General features: G+C 36.3%; 1 protein-coding gene across 5 annotated transcripts in view; it reads left to right on the plus strand.

The window, feature by feature from the left end:
* The window catches only part of LOC108676018 (A disintegrin and metalloproteinase with thrombospondin motifs 1), a 61,487-nt gene that overhangs the window by 24,111 nt on the left and 17,724 nt on the right, over positions 1-19,652 (plus strand). For 2 of the 5 annotated variants that reach the window (XM_018164074.2, XM_018164066.2), the window contains exon 1: positions 16,044-16,787. The exons of 1 other annotated variant lie outside the window; for it this stretch is intronic. In XM_018164074.2, coding sequence (XP_018019563.1) covers positions 16,699-16,787 — 89 coding nt within the window. In that variant the 5' untranslated portion in view covers positions 16,044-16,698. Of the gene's footprint in view, positions 1-16,043; positions 16,788-19,507; positions 19,625-19,652 lie in introns of those variants that run through there. 2 more of the 5 variants (XM_018164099.2, XM_018164082.1) reach the window with 2 other exon arrangements.

The raw sequence follows: 19,652 nt of genomic DNA on the forward strand, positions 1-19,652 counted from the left end.
TTAATTTCAGACAGTTATCAGTAAATATAACGCTATGAGCTCGTAATTTGCCATGACCAGATCCTATTATATCTTGAAGCTGACTTTTTTTGCACTTAATTAAAGTCAGCCTTTCATCAGCTGCAGTGGAGGAAGCCAGCGTAGCGCTTTGATAACAAGAAAGGACGAAGTGTTTTGTTGTGAACACGAAATACCCTTGAAATGCTTCCGTCTCTGCATGCATGATTATGATGCGTCATCCGAGAACTGTTATTTCTAAATCTCACTCTCCATTGAAGCCACCAACTGCATGGTTATTTCCATCATCTTTCTATGGGATTCGTTGGTATGCTAATGAGGAGCAAGGATTACGACGAACCTTGATGTGCACTCGTGGTCATGCTTTGAGGTGTCGTGTGAGTTATATTGAATAGATTCTAGCATTCAAAAAATGGATATAAAATGTGTGGATTTTAAAAATTTATAAGCTCATGGGCAAATAAATAGGAATATTTTATTAGCTGCGGGAATACTGGAGGAAAATGCGACTTAATTTACATCTCAGGCACAAATTTTAATTTTCAGCGAACAATCATAGCTCGCATACGAGCTATAGGTGCAAGTATCACATTACGCGAAAAAATATCAATGAAGAGAATATAGCGATTCAACATAGACTAGGTTATGTATTTGATTTATCACCGAGTCCCAATATTCGTTCATTTGATAGAGTTACCTAGAATTTTTAAGCGATACGTAATAAGTGAGTAATTGTTGACTGGTTTCCTCTCAGGCTAGAGTTAAATTTTACGGATTATGATCAGGGAAAGTGAAAACAGAACATTAGTTTCCCTGCAGCATCATCTTCACTTTTAATACGTACAGCTTTCTTTTTGAGTGATTTTGCTTCGCCTCGGGGAAGCTCATACGTCCGAATAACTAACTTCTTGTGCAACTCATTACTTCTTGTGCTGTAATGCTTAGTTAGATCTTACCGCCTCGAGTATTCAAACCAACGATTATTCTACGAGATGGATTACCTATCGATCCAATCCACTGCACACGCTACGAGAGAAAATCTATGGTCTTTGTTCGAAGGTGCATGAGTCACAGTAGCCAATAAAAAGTTACACGAGTCACAATTGACACTACCTGAGTAACAATAAAAAGTATATACGCAATTTGGAGGGTACGTCACGATTTTCAATTAGTATATAATGAACGAAATATCATTAAGAAATGGTCGATTTTGAGACGCTGATTGATGCCGTTGAGACATCTGACACGTAGATTGCACTCGTACAAGATTTATTACTCAGCCAATGAAATGAGATTAGTTTTGAGGGCGTTCATTTCTTATGAAATTAACCACAGAATAAACTCACAGAGCAGAAGTAATAACATAGAAGATCTATTAATACCATGCTAGTGGATACGTTTGTTCCTATTAAAATTATGAATCTTTCTTAAGAGCAGCTCTGACGTTTTGGTAGCCTTGCTCATCCCGCTTACTCTTTCATTCGCAAGATCAAGTACAGTGAGTGAAGTACCTGTTTCTTTTCTCTTCGCCGTGATCAATTGATCTAAACTTGCATGCTGCTTGCACTCGCTGGCCTTGTCTTGATCGATCGCCTCTTTCACATTGATCGTAAAAGAATAACCCAATCTACACGATTGAGCATCCAACTCGCACAGCGTCAAGGTTTTGGTAGTAAATGAACTCAAGGTGAAAATAAAAATGATCAATAATTTGAAAGCAGCTGGCTACTTTGATGAAAATGGATTAAAAGCTTCTCGATAGATGATTCGAGTTTAATGAACACCTTGCAAATTGTTTCTTGGTTACTATAGTTGAAAATTAGATTTAAATAAACAGTTTCACAATGTACATGTTATGAGACAACAAAAAAAATTCATATTTACTGTTTCACGCACAACTAATGCAATTGATTACCCGGAGAATTTATATTACATTAAAGCAATACGCGTATATAGTAAGAATATGATGGTCAATCGAAATATCTCTCCTCTTCTTGTGGTAGAGGGAAATGAAGCATGAAATTGAAACTTTGATTTGCAAATTATATATGCAGCAGATAAGTTATTGTGAATGGTGTAACCTACTTTTAAAGCTATATTTTTATTTTAAGAAGTAAATAGGTGTTCTGTATCGGTCAGGGTAACATTATCCCAACCGAGGCGGAAGTCACTTCTCAGAATGACGGCGATGCGGTCTGAATATTTATTCAGGACGAAATTCTCGCAGAAAACTCGGCAGGAACAAGCAGCAAATCTTCAAGCAGTCCGTGGCCATTATTCGGAAACAAAGGCGGAATCTCGCCACAGAGATCCTTGCCACAGTTTATGTTGCGGTCCAAGCATTGCGATCACTGGCTTGCAGTAATCGCGTATTGTCTGCGACCACGAGCTGTGCGACTACACAGTTCCAGATCGTCCAAGTGTGACGTCTTCTTAGAAAACCCTTTTGTCCTCCCAATGAATGATGCATTGTAATCTGAATTTCGGTGCTTGGCAACTCATCGATCGTGCTTGCCACGTTCGTGCTCTGCATGAAGCTGCCTCGTGAAAATCAATTTAAATTTTACTTATTAATTAGCACAAATTACAGAACGATATTCTTCACTGGGTTATTTGAATTATAATATATTATTTTTATTGGGATTCTTCTCCGAATAAACAGTTTATGGCTCCATAACATTTATAATAAATCGAATAGAGGCCAATATATATTTGCTGAGCGTCAAAATGAGCAAAACTTGTAATCGTTATTTCAGACGACATATTATTTTGAATTTTTACCTATATGTATCTCGTGATTCCATTCAATAAATTAGCATAACTCAAAATTCTGTCTAGCGTGACCATGATACAATGCATGTAATACGTCCTTCGTCTTCTTCGGCAACAATGATGGAGTTCCCACGTGGCTGGTAATTGGTCAGTTTCGTAATATGCAAATGTAGGCTTCCGCGAGAATGCCTTGACGCATGCTAAATTATGTGTAGTTATCAGAAACTGCATGGGAAGCTTGATGCATTCGATGATGCATCAATCCATTCATTGGATGATGCTTCAATCCCATACATTTGAGATATTGCATCCCATCTTGGTTGTATATTAAACACACGTTTCAACATTTAACACAGGTTAAACGGAACTTATGGTTTTCATGGTATTGGTCATAACTCTAATCCTATTCTATTGTCATATAAACGTATCATTGTGAGTAAATATTTTTACTGTTACTGTTCACTTTTTGGCCGCCATTCACTCGACATTGGTCATCAGTTTCAAGCCTGAAAAAATTGAATATATCTCAATATTATCGAATGATCAAGGAAAATTCAAGACTTGAAGAGTTGCGTGCCTGTACACTCCTCTAAAGTCGAGAAGGAATTTCTATTTTTGTCTTCTGATTTGCTGCTATCTTCAAAGCACGCTGCATTTGAACGGTTGATGTCTGCGTGAATAAACTTCCGGGAGTAGTTAATTAATTGCTTCATGTCCCAGGGAATTTTTCTTCATTCAAACTACAGGGAGACGATATGCTTCTGTCGCTTTCGTACGTGAGGTGGCGGCATGGGCTGATATAAGCCTAGTGGTCGTTGCATGCTTGAATAATGAAACATTTTAATTTTTTTCGTGAAATATATGCAATTTAGGAGTATTACTTCATCGTCCATTGAAGAAATTTCGGATTTCTCGACTTCCCAGTGGAGATTCTTATCTTTTTCGTTGCAAAGTAATTTGCGAATAACTCGGATTTTTCAGGCTGCAATGATATGAATTTTACTAACACATTTCATTTATTTTTATTAATCTTCAAACTTTGTTTTAAAATAAATAACAAACTGCAAACTCTTTCTCTATACTCCCAAAGAGCTAGAGAAGAATGGAGAAATAGATTTAATAGGTTTTTAGCGATGCGATATCTAGACAGTTGAGCACTATAAGCTCCAGTTTTGCATGTATTTTTGTAAATATACATCAAATTGTTTTCCGTCCATCATCTGAGATATTTGAATATAATAGAATTCAAGTTTGAATATGAACGGAGCCAATCATATGCATTTTATTCCCGTTCTCTTGATGTTTCAGTAAAGACATAACGCCTCCTAACAGGAAGCCCAAGAATTTTAATCGTGCTGGAGGCTGTTCAGAATGGCTTAGGATTCTGCGGAAATCCCAATTGCAAGAGAAATATTTCTAGGGTTCCGGACGGGGTTTGTTTGTTTGTTTGTTTGCTCACACGAGCTAGTCTGCACTAAGGCTCATTCACGTTTGTCAGCTTCTTTCTCTTCATGATGTTTTGTATTTACAGAGTTACATAGAGCACGAGTTACTCTAGCTAAATTCTCATTCATGTTAGTTTATTTCTTTCTCTTCATCATATTTTGTGTCCACCGAGTTGCGTCTTTTCCTAAATTCGTTATTATTCGTCGCAGGATGACGCAGCATTTAATGTTCACTACTACTTCCAGCCCCTTGAAGAGCGTGGATTCATTTATTTGTTATACAATTGTCGAGAATCTTAGAACTTTTTTGTTTTATTACACTAGCTAGTGTTTTTAAATAGGATTATCTGAAGGAGTCTCAGGTAATGATTCCTCTTTACCTGACTCAACGTTCCATTTCCGTGAGATACCAAAACATGTATAACATGTGCGATGTGCATACACGTTATTCACCACATTCTATAGTGTCGTTACAATCCCCATTTTTTGTGTAGGTAGCCTAATTGCTCTCTTATACTGGTATGTGTCACCGAACGAAATTCTATTTAAAACAAATTTCCAATGGAATCCAACTCATTCACAGATACTTACAGATTTTAAGATTTTTTATAGCTAATTTATTACCTTGCCAGACCTTGTCTAAGATGCAACTCTGAAGTTGATGTAAAAGTTTCATTCCATAACATTAAGTGCTCGCAATATCTTCTCCAATGCTTCCCATCAGTAATCACCGTTTTAAACTCCTTAGAGAAACTAATCCACCACAACTCATCATTAAATGGGCATCGGGCTTTTTACATGCATAATTTTATTTTTTTTTCGAAATCTATGACTATAATTTTCATCCAGTCCTAAGTTAGATGCTTTTGTCTAGAAGTTTCTGACCAAAATTTTTTTCAAGCTTTATGAGTTTTTTCGTACTGAATTTACTTCGCGACAATTTTATCAGATTTGGCGAGTGAATACAGTAATTTTTGTCGGTGTCAAGAAGGTTTAAGTGTTTCTTCTTAATTCATTTAACGCAAGTGCCAATATGGATTTTCTAGCTCTTTAGCTGTGCATGCATTTTTCATTGCATTTGTTGATTATTTGCAAAATATCGCCTCATCTACGTGATCGCTTCCTCTGCCTTCAAATTTCTAGCCCAAGTGTTCACGACTCTCGTAAATAAGCTATACAAATCACAATTACGAATCATTTTACGTGAATCAATGACATTACTAACATTTTCTTTGGGATTTCACCTATGAAATATTCAAAGCCGTTTATGCGCACAAGGGCAATTCAAAGAAACGAACGTGCACATTGCCTGTTGCATGGCCAATTATATTGGCTGCAGGTAGTGAACCTGGGAAGATCACAGCCTGATGGCAATATAACTTCATTACTCCAGCAATTAAGCTGCCAGCAAGGAACCTTCATAAACTTCGAAAAATAGCCCTAATGTTTTTTGGAGCCTGGAATGACGATTTAATTTAAACACAGCATTGAGACCAAACTTGAATGTTTCATCAAAATGTTTGTTTTCATTGTCAAGATTTCCGGTTAGGTCTGGAGTAGAATATAATGTCATTGGCATCGTATTGTAGTGCTTTTATTATTCTATTGGTTGCTGGCGATTTCTCATTCGATGGGATGGTTCAAGATTTAAATCAATTAGAAGTTATTTTTACGGCTTGCAGCATGAGACACTACGTATTTTCAGTGCTGCATGGTTTCCAATCGGAAATTCCATTATTGACCTAAAATTCTGACGCCCTAACAATGTGTGCAGTTTCTCGCCAATATTTCATTTATTCCTCCGATTAAAAGGTACGATCTTAGAATTTGACGCGGAGTTGGTGTCCCAGCATGGATCAAACTAGTTCGAAGGATGCAGTCGTCCATGGAGTCTATGCATGCCATACTGCATGATCTTTTAAACCGATTTTGTGGCCGAACATGACAAAATTAGTCCCAATGATGCAGTCTTCCATAGAATCGGTTACATCCTGGTTTTATAGGTCGATATGGTGTCCCAGAATGGATCAAATTAGTCCCAAGGATGCAGTCTTATATGGATTCGATACCATCCCGGTATATTAAGCCAATATGGTGTCCCAGCATGGATCAAGTTAGTCCCAAGGATGCAGTCTTATATGGATTCGATGCCATCCCGGTATTTAAAGCCAATATGGTGTCCCAGCATGGATCAAACTATCCCAAGGATGCAGTCTTATATGGATTCGATACCATCCCGGTATTTAAAGCCAATATGGTGTCCCAGCATGGATCAACCTAGTCCCAAGGATGCAGTCTTCTATGGATTCGATGCCATTCTGGTATTTAAAGCCGATATGGTGTCCCAGCATGGATCAAATTAGTCCCAAGGATGCAGTCTTCTATGAAGTCGATGCTCGGCAACAACGTACAGCGTGGGAACAGCGTCTCCGGAGGTCGCTTGGTCATCTTCCTCGCCAAGGCCTGGCAGACGCTCACAACATGGCTTGTTTTTAGTGACTTTATGCATTATTGAGTCAACAGCACAGCTGTAAATTAAAGGGTGTCGGGTAAATGTTTAGGTAAAAGTACTCAGAGTGGACGACAACCGTTATTGTAGTCGTTAGTTTAGTGTAATCCAGGAATTTGCAGTTAATGAAAAGAAAAAAATGTTGTACTGCTGGGAATTCATCTCGCTTGTTGAGTACTGCATCACTTGTCATCAAAAGGAAAAAGTAATCTGATTACCGATAAATAATAACAAGTACAATTTTACACGTTTATTTTAGGGGTTTATTCTCACAAAAAGGAATCAATGTTCTTAATGGAAAATTAAGAAATTTTTACTCTGAAATAATATATAAATTCGTGAATAAATTTTTAAAGCTGACTAAAATTAATTCCAGTTTCAGAAGTAAAATTTAGACAATTATAGTAAGGCCTGCATCGCTAGATGCTCTGAGTGAGCTTTAATAAATACACCTCAATGAATTTTAGTAGCAATGGAAGAGGCAAAAAATTCACTGATGAAATCATTAATTTCTACAGTGATCTCCAGCGAACGGCTTTGACGTGGATGAAAAACACAATAAAAACAAATTTTTCGCTTTCGATTTCGCTACTGTTTTAGCAATCGGATTTTACCTCGTCGTCAAAATTTCTACAAAATTCGACAAAATTATTCAAATCACACATTCTGGTTTTGTCCAAGGGTGTTGAGGGTCTGCAGCCCTGAGATTACAGTTCCGGGATTCAGCAAAAGGTGGACCCGGATTTTGTTTGATTAATGTGTAGTTTAAGCATTCAATGAACTTTGTGCGCGGGGATGTCCTGACTTTTCAAGCAATTTTAAGAGTTTGTTAGTCTCCCTATTTGGAAGAATATGAACTTCAATGGCACTTATTAAATACTATTATTATTATTCTCAGATGCGGAATTCAGGATTTCAATCCTTAATATACAATGTTTTATACAATTATAATCGAGCGAGGTTTGCCAACTATTACGAATTTTTATTTAGTGTGCTTCAAATACAGTTATGATTTTAATTCTCAAAAATTTTAGGTAAAATAATTTGCTGTTATCAATAAAAAAAAACTCACTGCATGACATTAATCCATATTATTACATTCAGCAAAATAATAGCGTTATGGGTAATTTGCGGCTTGTGGCTCAAGTGATGGTCAAACATATAGTACATAAATATTTGGCTTATAAATGTATTACTCAAAACAATGAGTGAATAAAATTAAAAAAAAGCCAATTAAAATTCAATTCTAAATGTAAAAAATATGCTACACAATTTAAATATCGTTTTTTATTTATTTTCGCATGACCATGCAGTCAAGCGATAACTTATTTTCTTCGACACGATATCTTCACAGATCTCTGTACAAGATGCTGACAAAATCTTGAAGAGCATAAGAAGGCACAAGACTCACTTAATCTAGACATTGGTTAATGGTTGTTTACAAGGTACCGAGCCTTGTTTGCATTAAACAGAACAAGCTTAATGTTGATTACGACCCGCTCATACTACTGCCACAACGTGTTTGACTGAAGCCACACTCGCAGAGTGATTTAAACGAACCTTCGTGATGTAAGTACTTCATTTTCTTCAACGTCAAAACGCACTGTATGACATCTACTAATCTCAGTCTTAAAAAAATAATCCTCAATTCATCGCTGCTAAAGAGTGATTATAATCCAACAAATGCCCTATGGTTCAGGGTTGTGGTTGGAGTGGATGTTTTGGGAGATGACACAACAGTTTTTTGGAGTAGCAAAGACGCGAAAATTAAATGTTTGATAAAATGTTCCCAATAGCTCAATTATAACTAGCGTCAATTTTATGCAAGACACGATCATCCATGTACACATATATATTAGTAAAATTTTCTTGGAACATTTCAAAGAGGTTGAATTGTTTAAAGACGTTCAATCGAATGGTAGTTCCACCCATACTTTTCAGGGGTCCTTCAAAACATAATGAATATTTTTTAGTTTGAAAAGTAATTAAAATTGTGACATCTTCATTAAAGTAAATTTCAGAAAATTCTGTTTCGTCTGTAAATTAAAGCTGATCTACAAATTTCTCTTCAATCCAAGCGACGAAGTTTGCGTTTTTTTGCACACGGTATGGTTTAATGTCAGCCATTGCAGGTCATCTCTCGATGCCTGCAATCAAACTCCAGAAATCTTGATTTGAAATTTCAACGTGAAAGTTGATCAAAAGTAGAAAGGTGTTGTACCAAAACTTGGCGAATGTGCACGCACTGCCAGCGGCACAGAAACATATTTTCTCCTCAGATTTTTACATTTTTCCTTAAACTTAAAAAATTTTTATATCGATTTTGTATGAAGCATATCTTAATTACATTTCTGTCGATTAATTTCATAAGAGATAGTATGAAACAAGGAATTTTTACTGTCTGGAAAATTGCTAATTTCATTTTTATAATACATTGAACTTTGAAGTCAATGTACATTTCAATCAGAGTTAAAGAAGGAAAAAATGTATTTAAAATAAGATATGAATTAATTAAAAATCTAGATTTTTACGCTCAGTTTTGCCAGTTTATGCCCATAGAAAAATTGATAGATAATTTTGTCTAAACAGCGACGCATATGCTGTCTGAGTCACTGATGTTTTCTTTTTCCGGGTCAAACTTGGTCAAGATGATCTACAAAGTAGCAAAAGTGAATTGTTATTTCGTCGAAGTCTCGTTAGTTTCTCGGACTGCATCCTAAAGCATCCACAATCACCAGTGATTGTGGGCTGGGTGGCCTAGGGCAGGGCTGCGAACAACACCCGATCTTGCCAACTCGTAAATTTTCTAGAAAAAACTTGCTTATTACTCATAATATGAGATGCTCTCAGGACTGGTGACCTCTCACGGGATGGCTCACGGAACAAGGAAGGAACTTTGAAACGAGGTTATGCATTGCGTGTTTCACCTTCAGTAATTTTTTGATCCTTGTGAAACATTTGTGCTAATCTAGAATATTGCAGGCACGAAATGAGAACGCATGAGCTTGGAAACATTCCTGTTCTTATTTCTTGATGCACAACATGTAATAATAATAAACGTATATAAGTGCAAGTTCCACGAAAACTTTAGTTCACAGTAGGTTTACTAAAAAATTATTGAGCGTTAATAATTTATTTCGAAGTGTTTCGTGAAACAAAATTGCGCAAGCCCTTTGAAGACGAAAAATGTTCATAATGCATTTGAACTAAATTTGCTATCAAACCACTTCACGATTTTCTATTATCATGGAATACAATTAGCGACTTGAGGATAAATAAATGAGCATATTTTTCTTAGAATTTCCATTCTAAAGTTTAATGAGTTAAGTGTAAACAATTGTAAATTAGTCAGAGTCTAATTTTGCTCCTCAGGTTTGCAATTTCGAAAATTTTAATTCTATAGTATAATATTATCTTCTGATAATAGTATCATAGTTTAGTCATTTTAATGGAGAATTTACATAAATTTTTGTAAATTTATTTTATAAAGTTGTAAGGTTATGACAATGCATGAGGGCAATGACCATCGTCGGGTGTTTTGATCAGACTTTATTCTGGAAAATTCGAGGTTTTATGTTCTTGTCTGCACTTGTCGGCGCAGTGAGGCCACTTAGCACTTCGTGGCTCAGTGCGTCAAATATCAACATTGGGAGAGACGCAGAAGACGTTTTTCCTGCGGAATTTACGGGCAGTTCGACTACGACTTTAACGTCGAAAGACGCAATAAAACCCCGAGTGATTAAGTAAATTTTAAATTCAATGAAGAATTCTAAGAAATCCTCATTTGTGTCCAAAGAAAAGTATCAATACAGCTAGTTAGCGTAATGAAACAGTAATCGTTTTTCAGAAACGCTCTTAATGTGGATGCCCCAAAACTGTACATGTACAATGGCCATCACTTAAACGGTCATGCATAACTGAATGCTGTGACGTCCTTTACTGAGAAAAACACGAGGATTATATTGGTCTTGCGAGAGGTGATGTTTACTCGAAAGAGTTTAAAGTGTCGACCGCGCAAACAAAATTTGGATTAGTGTTATGGGCCGCTCTGGGAAACCTGGCCTGTTCATGCAGCTTATAGACGTCACTCTCATTGTTCGAGTCCAGCGTTTCAAGGAACGGAATAAGAGTGTGATTCATATTTGGTCAGAATTTCGATTGGTTCACAAGAAATTCTGCAGGTGTCACATCTCGAGCCTAAGCGACGAAAGTAATTTAAGATTTATCCTTGGGAAATCCCACGTACTTCTTTTTTTCGTTTCGTGGGTCTTTTCATTAGAATAGTTGATTAAATGATCACTATCAACTTTCAGCGTATTTATCTAACAATTGTGAATGAGCAACATTGTCTAAGAAGAAATAAGGGTCTGAATGTTTATTTACTCTAAATTCAATATTAAAATTTTTGCTTCAATTTTAAAAATTGATTTTGCTGCTAGTCAAGATCCCGAAAACATGAGATTTTGAAATATTGTATTCTCTAAATAACAATGAAATACAGAATATAAGAGCTTAAATAGGCCGCTCATTATTTTTTAGTAGATTCCAGTTCCCATGACGAGGCTGCCCAGATTACGACAAATTGTTGTCTGCTAAATCATTATGACAGATAATTAATAGAATAATTATTTAAATCATATCTGAGAATTTTATTCCTCCATTGGAATAAAATTTGAATTTACAAGCTGCTGTTAAAGGTTATTTGTAATGAATTCGCAACTTCTTCGTTAAACAATCGTAAATCGAGTTGGTTTCGTAAGAAAATGCATGCGTAAGAAAATGAACATTTTTTACGCAAGCGAAGAAGGGTGCAAAGCATTTCACATAATAATGATTATTTAATTTAAATTACCAATGTTTGTGAGATCTTACTGCGTCTCATTACCAAAAGGTTTTAACTTATAATAATATTTAATGATTTGTCTTACCCCTATCACATTCGGGGCTAAATCAACCTTCATCCTATTGATGGCTCATCGATCTCACGTAAAAATATCTATAAAAATTTTTACGAAGAGAATCCTGCGTCGTAAATTATAGAACCATGAGAACAACTGCCAAGCTCGGGTATTCCGTTCCAGGAAAGGCGAAGATTCTGGCTTACTCGTGTCAGCCTCGATGTAGTAAACGCGTGAGGTGAGACTGCGCAGTGTCGGTCTATAGTCCAGACCGCGCGATACACGTACACTGACGATAATAGTCAGTTATTTACAGCCCAGACCGCGCGATACATGTACACTGACGATAATAATCAGTTATTTACAACCCAGACCGCGCAATACATGTACACTGACGATAATAGTCAGTTATTTACAGCCTAGACCACACGATACATGTACACTGACGATAATAGTCAGTTATTTACAGACCGCGCGATACATGTACACTGACGATAATAGACAGTTATTTACAGCCCAGACCGCGCGATACATGTACACTGACGATAATAGTCAGTTATTTACAACCCAGATCTCGCGATACATGTGCGTACACTGACGCTGAAATCTCGATTCAGTTCAACTTACATAAAAAAAAATAATTCGTCTTTGGGCGTTGATTGATATATCTATTATTTGATCTGATAGAAAGCTTGATGATAAAGTAGCTTAAATGCCTATTAAATTTTGGAAAATATTATCCATCTTCCAAATGGGAACCTCGATATTTTCGCTCATCAAAGGTAGTGTTATATGTTTTCACGCAAATCATCCCAAGTAAAATATGATAAACGTGAACATCAGTAAATTTCCTCATACATGAAACTAAATAAAATGTATAAAAAAAAATTTTAAAGACCACGTTTTTCATGTGGACTCAAAAGTAGAAAATAATTTTTCGGCAGCTACTGATCTCTGTTTGCTTTCATTCTCTTGGTATTTTGTATTTCAGTTAAAATATTTTACATCTAAAACGAAAAACGTGGGGCGCATCTTCATTTAGGCATGCCTTAATTTCAATTTTGAATTCAGCCACTATTTCTAATTATATCAGCAATACACTTATCAAATGTTCAATGAACCATCATATTCATCATATCAAGTAATCACCAAACAATTAAATACATATGCGCCCCACGTTTTTCGTTTTAGAGGTTGTAAAATATTTTAACTGAAATACAAAAGACCAAGAGAATGAAAGCAAACAGAGATCAGTAGCTGCCGAAAAATTATTTTCTACTTTTGAGTCCACATGAAAAACAAGGTCTTTAAAATTTTTTTTTTATACATTTTATTTTCTCATTTTTAGTCCGTTGCTACACACGAAACACGTTGTTGCGAGCCAATTTACTTGACTTGATGTACGTATCGATGATACGAAGCGTATCATCGATATACGCAGTCTAAACACGAATATCCTCTCGAGGATGACGTGCATTAAAGGTTCCAACCCCTGCTTGTGAGTTCCTTTAGAGTTTATACGCCTGGAAACGTGCAACAAATTATTGATTATTGTATTGTTATCGGGAGCTGAGCTTCCCTAAAAGTTTCAGAGCGCTAGCTAATGGGAAAGTAGGTGAAATATCGATTGCAAGATTTGATCATCACAGACACGAAAGCGAGCTAAGAAAAACGTGGTAAAAATATAACTCAGTACTCACTGCAGTGACAGAGAGCTCATTTTCTCGTCGACGAAAACGTGAAATCACGGACGGACAGACAGACAGCCGGACATGGCGAGCACAATAGCGCCTTTTTTTCAACAAATGAGAAAATGCGCTAAAAATAACCCCTTTTTCCTACAGTTTGCTATATAACCATATGATGTTAAGGCCGCACCAAGTACGCCCGCGTGCATAACCACGCTGTATTTCGCGCGCCCAACGCGACGCTCAAGTTCATATGTTTTTCAGACATTTCAACGGCGAGGTTTGTTCCTCGGTCCTTGAATAATTTAGGTTGAAGGTCACAACTTTGGGAGCTTCTTTGTTTTTGATATTCAGGGAAAATTTAACTATATTTAAAATTAATCATGCAGAATACAAAATAAATTTATTCAATCGAACATACATTTTTAGGGAAATTGCACTGCTCTACATTGGAGCAATTATATTGTAGTTACAATAATATTGTATCAAAGCCGCCAGGGCTCAGACATTTAGATATTGCTAAAGATCATAAAACATCATTTCGTGATCAAAACTCTCGATGATTTGGTAAAAAAAAGATTACACTGATTTCCAACCAATGTACATTCATTTAATTTTGTTCGCACTTATTATTTAGGCGCGGAAAATATGCGATTTTTCTAACCTCCATGGCACTAAGTAGAGAAAGCGATACCAGATTTATATAACCACAGAGATACATATTCACAAATTAAAATTCCTCGTCTGAATTTTTATTAACATGTAATTATTTCTGGATTGAATTGACACGACCATTAAGCTAACATGAATTTGTGAGCGCATAAACATGGCTGTGATGTCAGCGAGAGGACCGATGGTTTTGGGGGGACGTCCCGCCATATTGTCCCGCCTTATAAGTGTTATTTGCTGTCGCGTGTCGGAGTGTCAAAAATAAATCTCAGTTTTATGCTCAAGGTTGACATTTTATCACGAATTTTGCATTATATTACTATTTTTATTCACATTCAAAAATTTACTACCATACAAACGTAAATTGGCTTGCAATTCTTATGCAAGTTGGTCACTATATTTATCATTGAAAATTTGCTAGATGAACTGTTGTAATGAATGATACTTAAAAGAAAATTCAAACTGTTGAGCCGAAAACTCATTGATTTCCATTTCACGGGGAGAAAAAATTAGACAATTACGTTTAGTAGAAAGACATATTTTTCAACGCAGTTTTCAATTAAAATCATTTGTAATCATTTGTACGTGAGATACAAGAACCTATTCAAGAAGCATCAAGTGTCTACTAGTAGTACCCAATTTTAAGATAAAAATTGTCTGACCTGTAGCGAAATGAGAGCATAAATTAACTTAAAACCATACCCATGGTTTTAAACCATAATATAAAGGTATTTCATGGTTTTAAAACCATACCCAAACTATATTAACACGGACGACCTTTGTTGAACGAACTATCGCCTTACAGCCCGGCTACGTCTAGGACAGGTTATCATGACGGGTACAGAGGAGCAGCGTCGCAGGGTTATGTATATATTTTGCCCAGGGTATTTTATACATCCCGAGAAGGCCTTCGGTCTTCAGTCTGAGTCGCAACCGCGTGAGGGAAAGACGTATTTGAAGGGGCTCTCAGGCGGCTTCCTTGCCTGGAACTCAGCTTAGTGTTCGGACGAAGCGAGTCCTTGTGAAGCTGAGGATGATTATAACGTCATGGCAGCGCTTCACTCATGAAAAAATTCAAGAAGCATTGCATTCATGAAGAAGTTTACTTACAAATTTCATTGTTTGAAGGAATTATCAAGTGGTTATGACAGAATTTTTGAACAGGAAGACAATTATGAATAGAAAAACATATTGTCGTTTTTTTTCTGAGATGATGAGATTTCCCGGGGACTGTGCATTGCTTAGTGGGAAATGCTTGATGATCGCTTAGATTTTCTATTTAGTAATTGTTTTAATCTTTACAGTCCGCAAGAAACCTTGCTTTTAGGTGCAAACATGAATCACAAATCACAATTATGCTCAAGGTTATGGTGCGATTCCAAAGATATAAAAAATTGGGTTTAATAATCTAATTAAGAAATAATAACTGCACGTGCATTATAAGGGGGATGTAAACTGATGACTAGAAACTCAACTAAAACTTAAATTGTTCATAATAATTAGAAAGACATCACTCGTCCACAAAAAATTTAAATATTTTTAGCTTCTCTAAATGAATTGACGATTTTAACAATTTTCGGGATATTATTTAGATTGGAAGGAATTGTTAAAAAACATGGAATTCGTTCCTTTTAGCTTTAGCATCACGGCATTGGTGAGATATTTTTTACCATTAGTGCTTTAAATTGAATATATTTTCGATGAATACATTTTCAATTGAATTTTCTTCGATGAAGGAAATATTCTTATTTTATTGTTTTTTATTCCAGTTTGGATTTCATGCACGAGGAATAGCCCATCGTTTAGGTATCGACGACCGGGATTGTTCCTCTTTCACAAAAAGTTAGGGCAGCCTCGAGCCCTCGACCGATTGCAGTGCCTAACCAGCGAATGAATCGAATGAAACCGCTTCAGTAATATATCTACTACTACTGTAATATTATTTGCCAAATTCTACATAATATTAGTAGCATTACCTCTACATATCTTATTAGTGGTAACACTTGTACTTGATATTAGAAGAAAGGCTATTACGATCATATTAGAATTAATAATTCTACCATCGTATTCCGATTAATACTTATGTGAAGCGCGTGTGCAAATCCTTAACTTTTGAAGTGGAGAGTGAAAATTTCGGTGGAGAAAAATTAGTGGAAAAAATCATGAGAAGAACAACGGACGACAAAATAAAAATTGTTGAACGTATTTGTGAACGGAGAGCAGCAAGCCGAAGCTCTTTAGCTGACGTGTACTTTGTCTTGATTTGAACTGAAATGTGAACGAAACATTAACAAATTTCTGGTAGTAATAAAGAAAATTCCTAGTTTATATTTCTTTTCTGGTACTCACTTCAGTCAATTTTCTGAAACTTTCAATCGCCTAATACTCATTCTTCTTTGCTTATCAACGCGTCAACACACATGAAAATTATATATATTACAAATGGTGACTGCTACAAAAATTTTGCAACACATATGAACTCGCATACAAAATTTTTCGGATGTTCCCGCAAACCTATCGATCTGCTGAACAACAATAACACACTAACGCATTCAAAGACCGTCTCGCTTGTATTGAGTCATTGGGAGATTGCCTTCGTCTTCGTTAATCAGCACAAACTCATAGTTATAAGCAGTAGAAATTCTCTGAGCTTAACGAGCTCTCGGTTATAAAGAAGTGACGAAGTCAGCAGCCGCCGTATGAACTCGAAGATGAAAGTGAGACTACCGCAAGTCGCTCAACAGAAAGTGAAGCCATCGTCCAAACTGCCACCGCCCTCAGTAACCCTGTAAGTGTTAGCGGTAAACTTGCACTCACTGGATAAGCTTCTCACTTTCTTTTGCTGCAACGTTATTGCCTCGCTTTCTTAATGATTTAATGCGCGAGCGTTCTTAGGTAACCGTTATGCCACTAGGCGATGCAGAGCATTTGCCGCTGTAGGAGGGTACATTATTTATTCCCTTGATAGGCAGATATTCCGACATCAATCTAATTATAAAAGATGACTATTAAAAACTTAGAATGAATAAAAATAACAAAATCTTTTATAAAAGTTGCTACCTGTTTCCGTCATTGATTTGCGTGATTCTAATTGCAATTATCATTGTCTCTGATGCGCAGTAAATTTGATTCCGTTTCAACACTGTAACGATATCAATAGCACTGAACGATCAAATACATATTTTAGTTTATATTACTGCTGATTTTGATTACTATAATCAAACTATATGCGATTTTGATAATCTAAAGCTATTGATACTATGATTGAGAGGCCGCGTTCAAGTAGGTTAGATTCAGACCCAAGTTTCTTTTGGCTATAGTTAACCCAGGTGTCGTGAAGAAAATAAGCTTCGTGCTCTTGCCGAAACATTGTTCCAATTGGAGAAATTTCATGGTATAAGTAAAGTCATTGTGCATACAGTAAACCTTGTCATTTTTAAAATTATTGAGCTTGATATAAGCTTATTATTAGTAGCCTCGAAGAACATCTATGTAGAAAAATGCAAAAAACATCAATTCACACTACGAGGAATGAGACGGGATCCATTTGACAAGTCCTAGTACATCTTTGTCAAGGCAAGGGACTAAAAGTAAAAGTAATGACTTGAGTACAAAATTTGCTGCCGAGATGTGGACAAAAGTTGATGAGAAGGAAGTGCACAACCTTGAGGAGTAATGCATGTCCAAGGCAACGATGATAAAGTTGGTGGTTGTGACTGCGCAAATTCACTGACGCAAACTCTGATTGATCTCGCTCATTGACGGTCGTTTCGTGGTTTCGCGAGCTTTACTTACGACACTTAATTCTTTCTTCTTCATGTAAGCCTCACACAAATTGAACCGTCATAAAATAAATCCGCTAGAAGCAGCTACAAAATTTCTGGGAAGGTTTAAAGAATCTATCACGAACATACTAATCGCTGACCACGGTTTCTGTAAATCTTTTTATTTCAAATAGATACACTTGATCAGTCACATTGCTTGAAGATCTAAGAGATTTTGTATATTAACTTACGTCGTTTTATTTAGGTTCTGAGAACGGCATGACATATATAATCTGAAGATTCCCTACGGATTTTGTTAAAACCATTTCCCATGCACTTAAAGATATTGAATCTCCTTTTAATATTCTAGATTAAAAATAGAACCTCGAAATAAAATAAGCAGATAGTCGTTGTGTGCGCAAAAAAGGATGCCTCCAGCTGTAATGCCTTATTTTATTTGATGGTGTTTCAGCTTACTTTGAATCACCTTCCAATCTCTCCTTTGGCCTCGGAAGGTTGATGCATTCATGGCCAATGGCGTTCTCTTCGGTTATGAACATATGCGCAGGCTGCAAAATGTCCAGTAGTGAACCAGGATGTTTGAGCGAAGTGTCCCCGAACACGTAGCGAGATGTTTGCGTGCCGTTGCGGAAACGCGATTTATTTCTTCAAAACTTGCAAGATGCTTTCCTTGTTGTATTTTGCGTCTACGTTCATTTTAACGGATATGTCGACATTTTCTTGATGTGGCTTCGTATTTTCCAGTTGCTTTAATAATCTTTTAGCGATTTTAGTGAAAATAGATCGTATTTCCTAGGATATTAATTTCAAAATCATTCCGTAGACTTTTATACGGCCGCTCATGCGGTCATGACAAGGTCTGAAATTCAAGCTTGCTTTAGATCCAGAAACTTCTTTTACACTGAAACATGAAATTATAAATGTGTTTTTAAGTCAATTATACGGCAACGAGTTTTTGTTTCAATAAAAATAGTGGAATGGTAAATTTTAATGACTGATCACTGTAAACAAAGTCAGGTATTTGTATACACTGCAACGACCGTGTAAATATCAGGTTTGATTTCGTTCAATTTTAGAGGAATAGAAGGTAAAAATTGTTCTGCGGAAGCACTCAAATGAATAATAGTAGTAAATTACAATAATTGTAAGCATGGTTTAACTATGTTGTTTAAACATGGTTTATTCTGTAGTCAAGGTTTATCCAGTTTACGGAACAAACCCATCGAATAAAATGAATAATAAGTTTTTTCTAACAATTACCAATTCCATAGAGGGTCGAAATGGTACACTTCACAATTCCTCGCACAAGTTATCATTTTTTATTCTAGTGTGCACTTCTTGATTGTATTTCTGCCTAGAGCAACCTGACTTGCGGAGTACCGGACACATATCGTCTATTTTGACGCATAGCAGTGCTGTGCAGATGTAACATCCGCGCGTGTGGTTACGGTTGTAAGATGTTGGTGATTGTGTGCGAGACTAAGTACACCTAAGTGCAGAGTAGACTCTTGAAATAGTTTATGATGGTTGTAGGTACAGTGGTACACTGGTTTTCGAGTAGGTTTGAGAAGTTAAATCCAATACTTGTCTTTTTTATACGTAAGAACTTTATTATATGTGCAATGCTACCCGAAATCGGTTGGTTAAATTACGAGGCTCATCATCTACTTTAATAACGATTGTCTCTGGCACTACTATAATTAAACGCCTTTCGTCCACAGTAGGGATACAGTGTTGTAGGATCGAGAAATAAGGATCAGTTCGGTATCCCTGTTAGGGGGTCAGGTTCTCGGTGTGATGGCGTCGACGAACCGAGCGTTATGATAAAACTGGATTTGCGGTGAGTTGACTGGGAAGTTGCATTCTAA

Source organism: Hyalella azteca, unplaced genomic scaffold (assembly GCF_000764305.2).
Source record: "Hyalella azteca isolate HAZT.00-mixed unplaced genomic scaffold, Hazt_2.0.2 contig10004, whole genome shotgun sequence".
NCBI lineage: Eukaryota > Metazoa > Arthropoda > Malacostraca > Amphipoda > Hyalellidae > Hyalella > Hyalella azteca.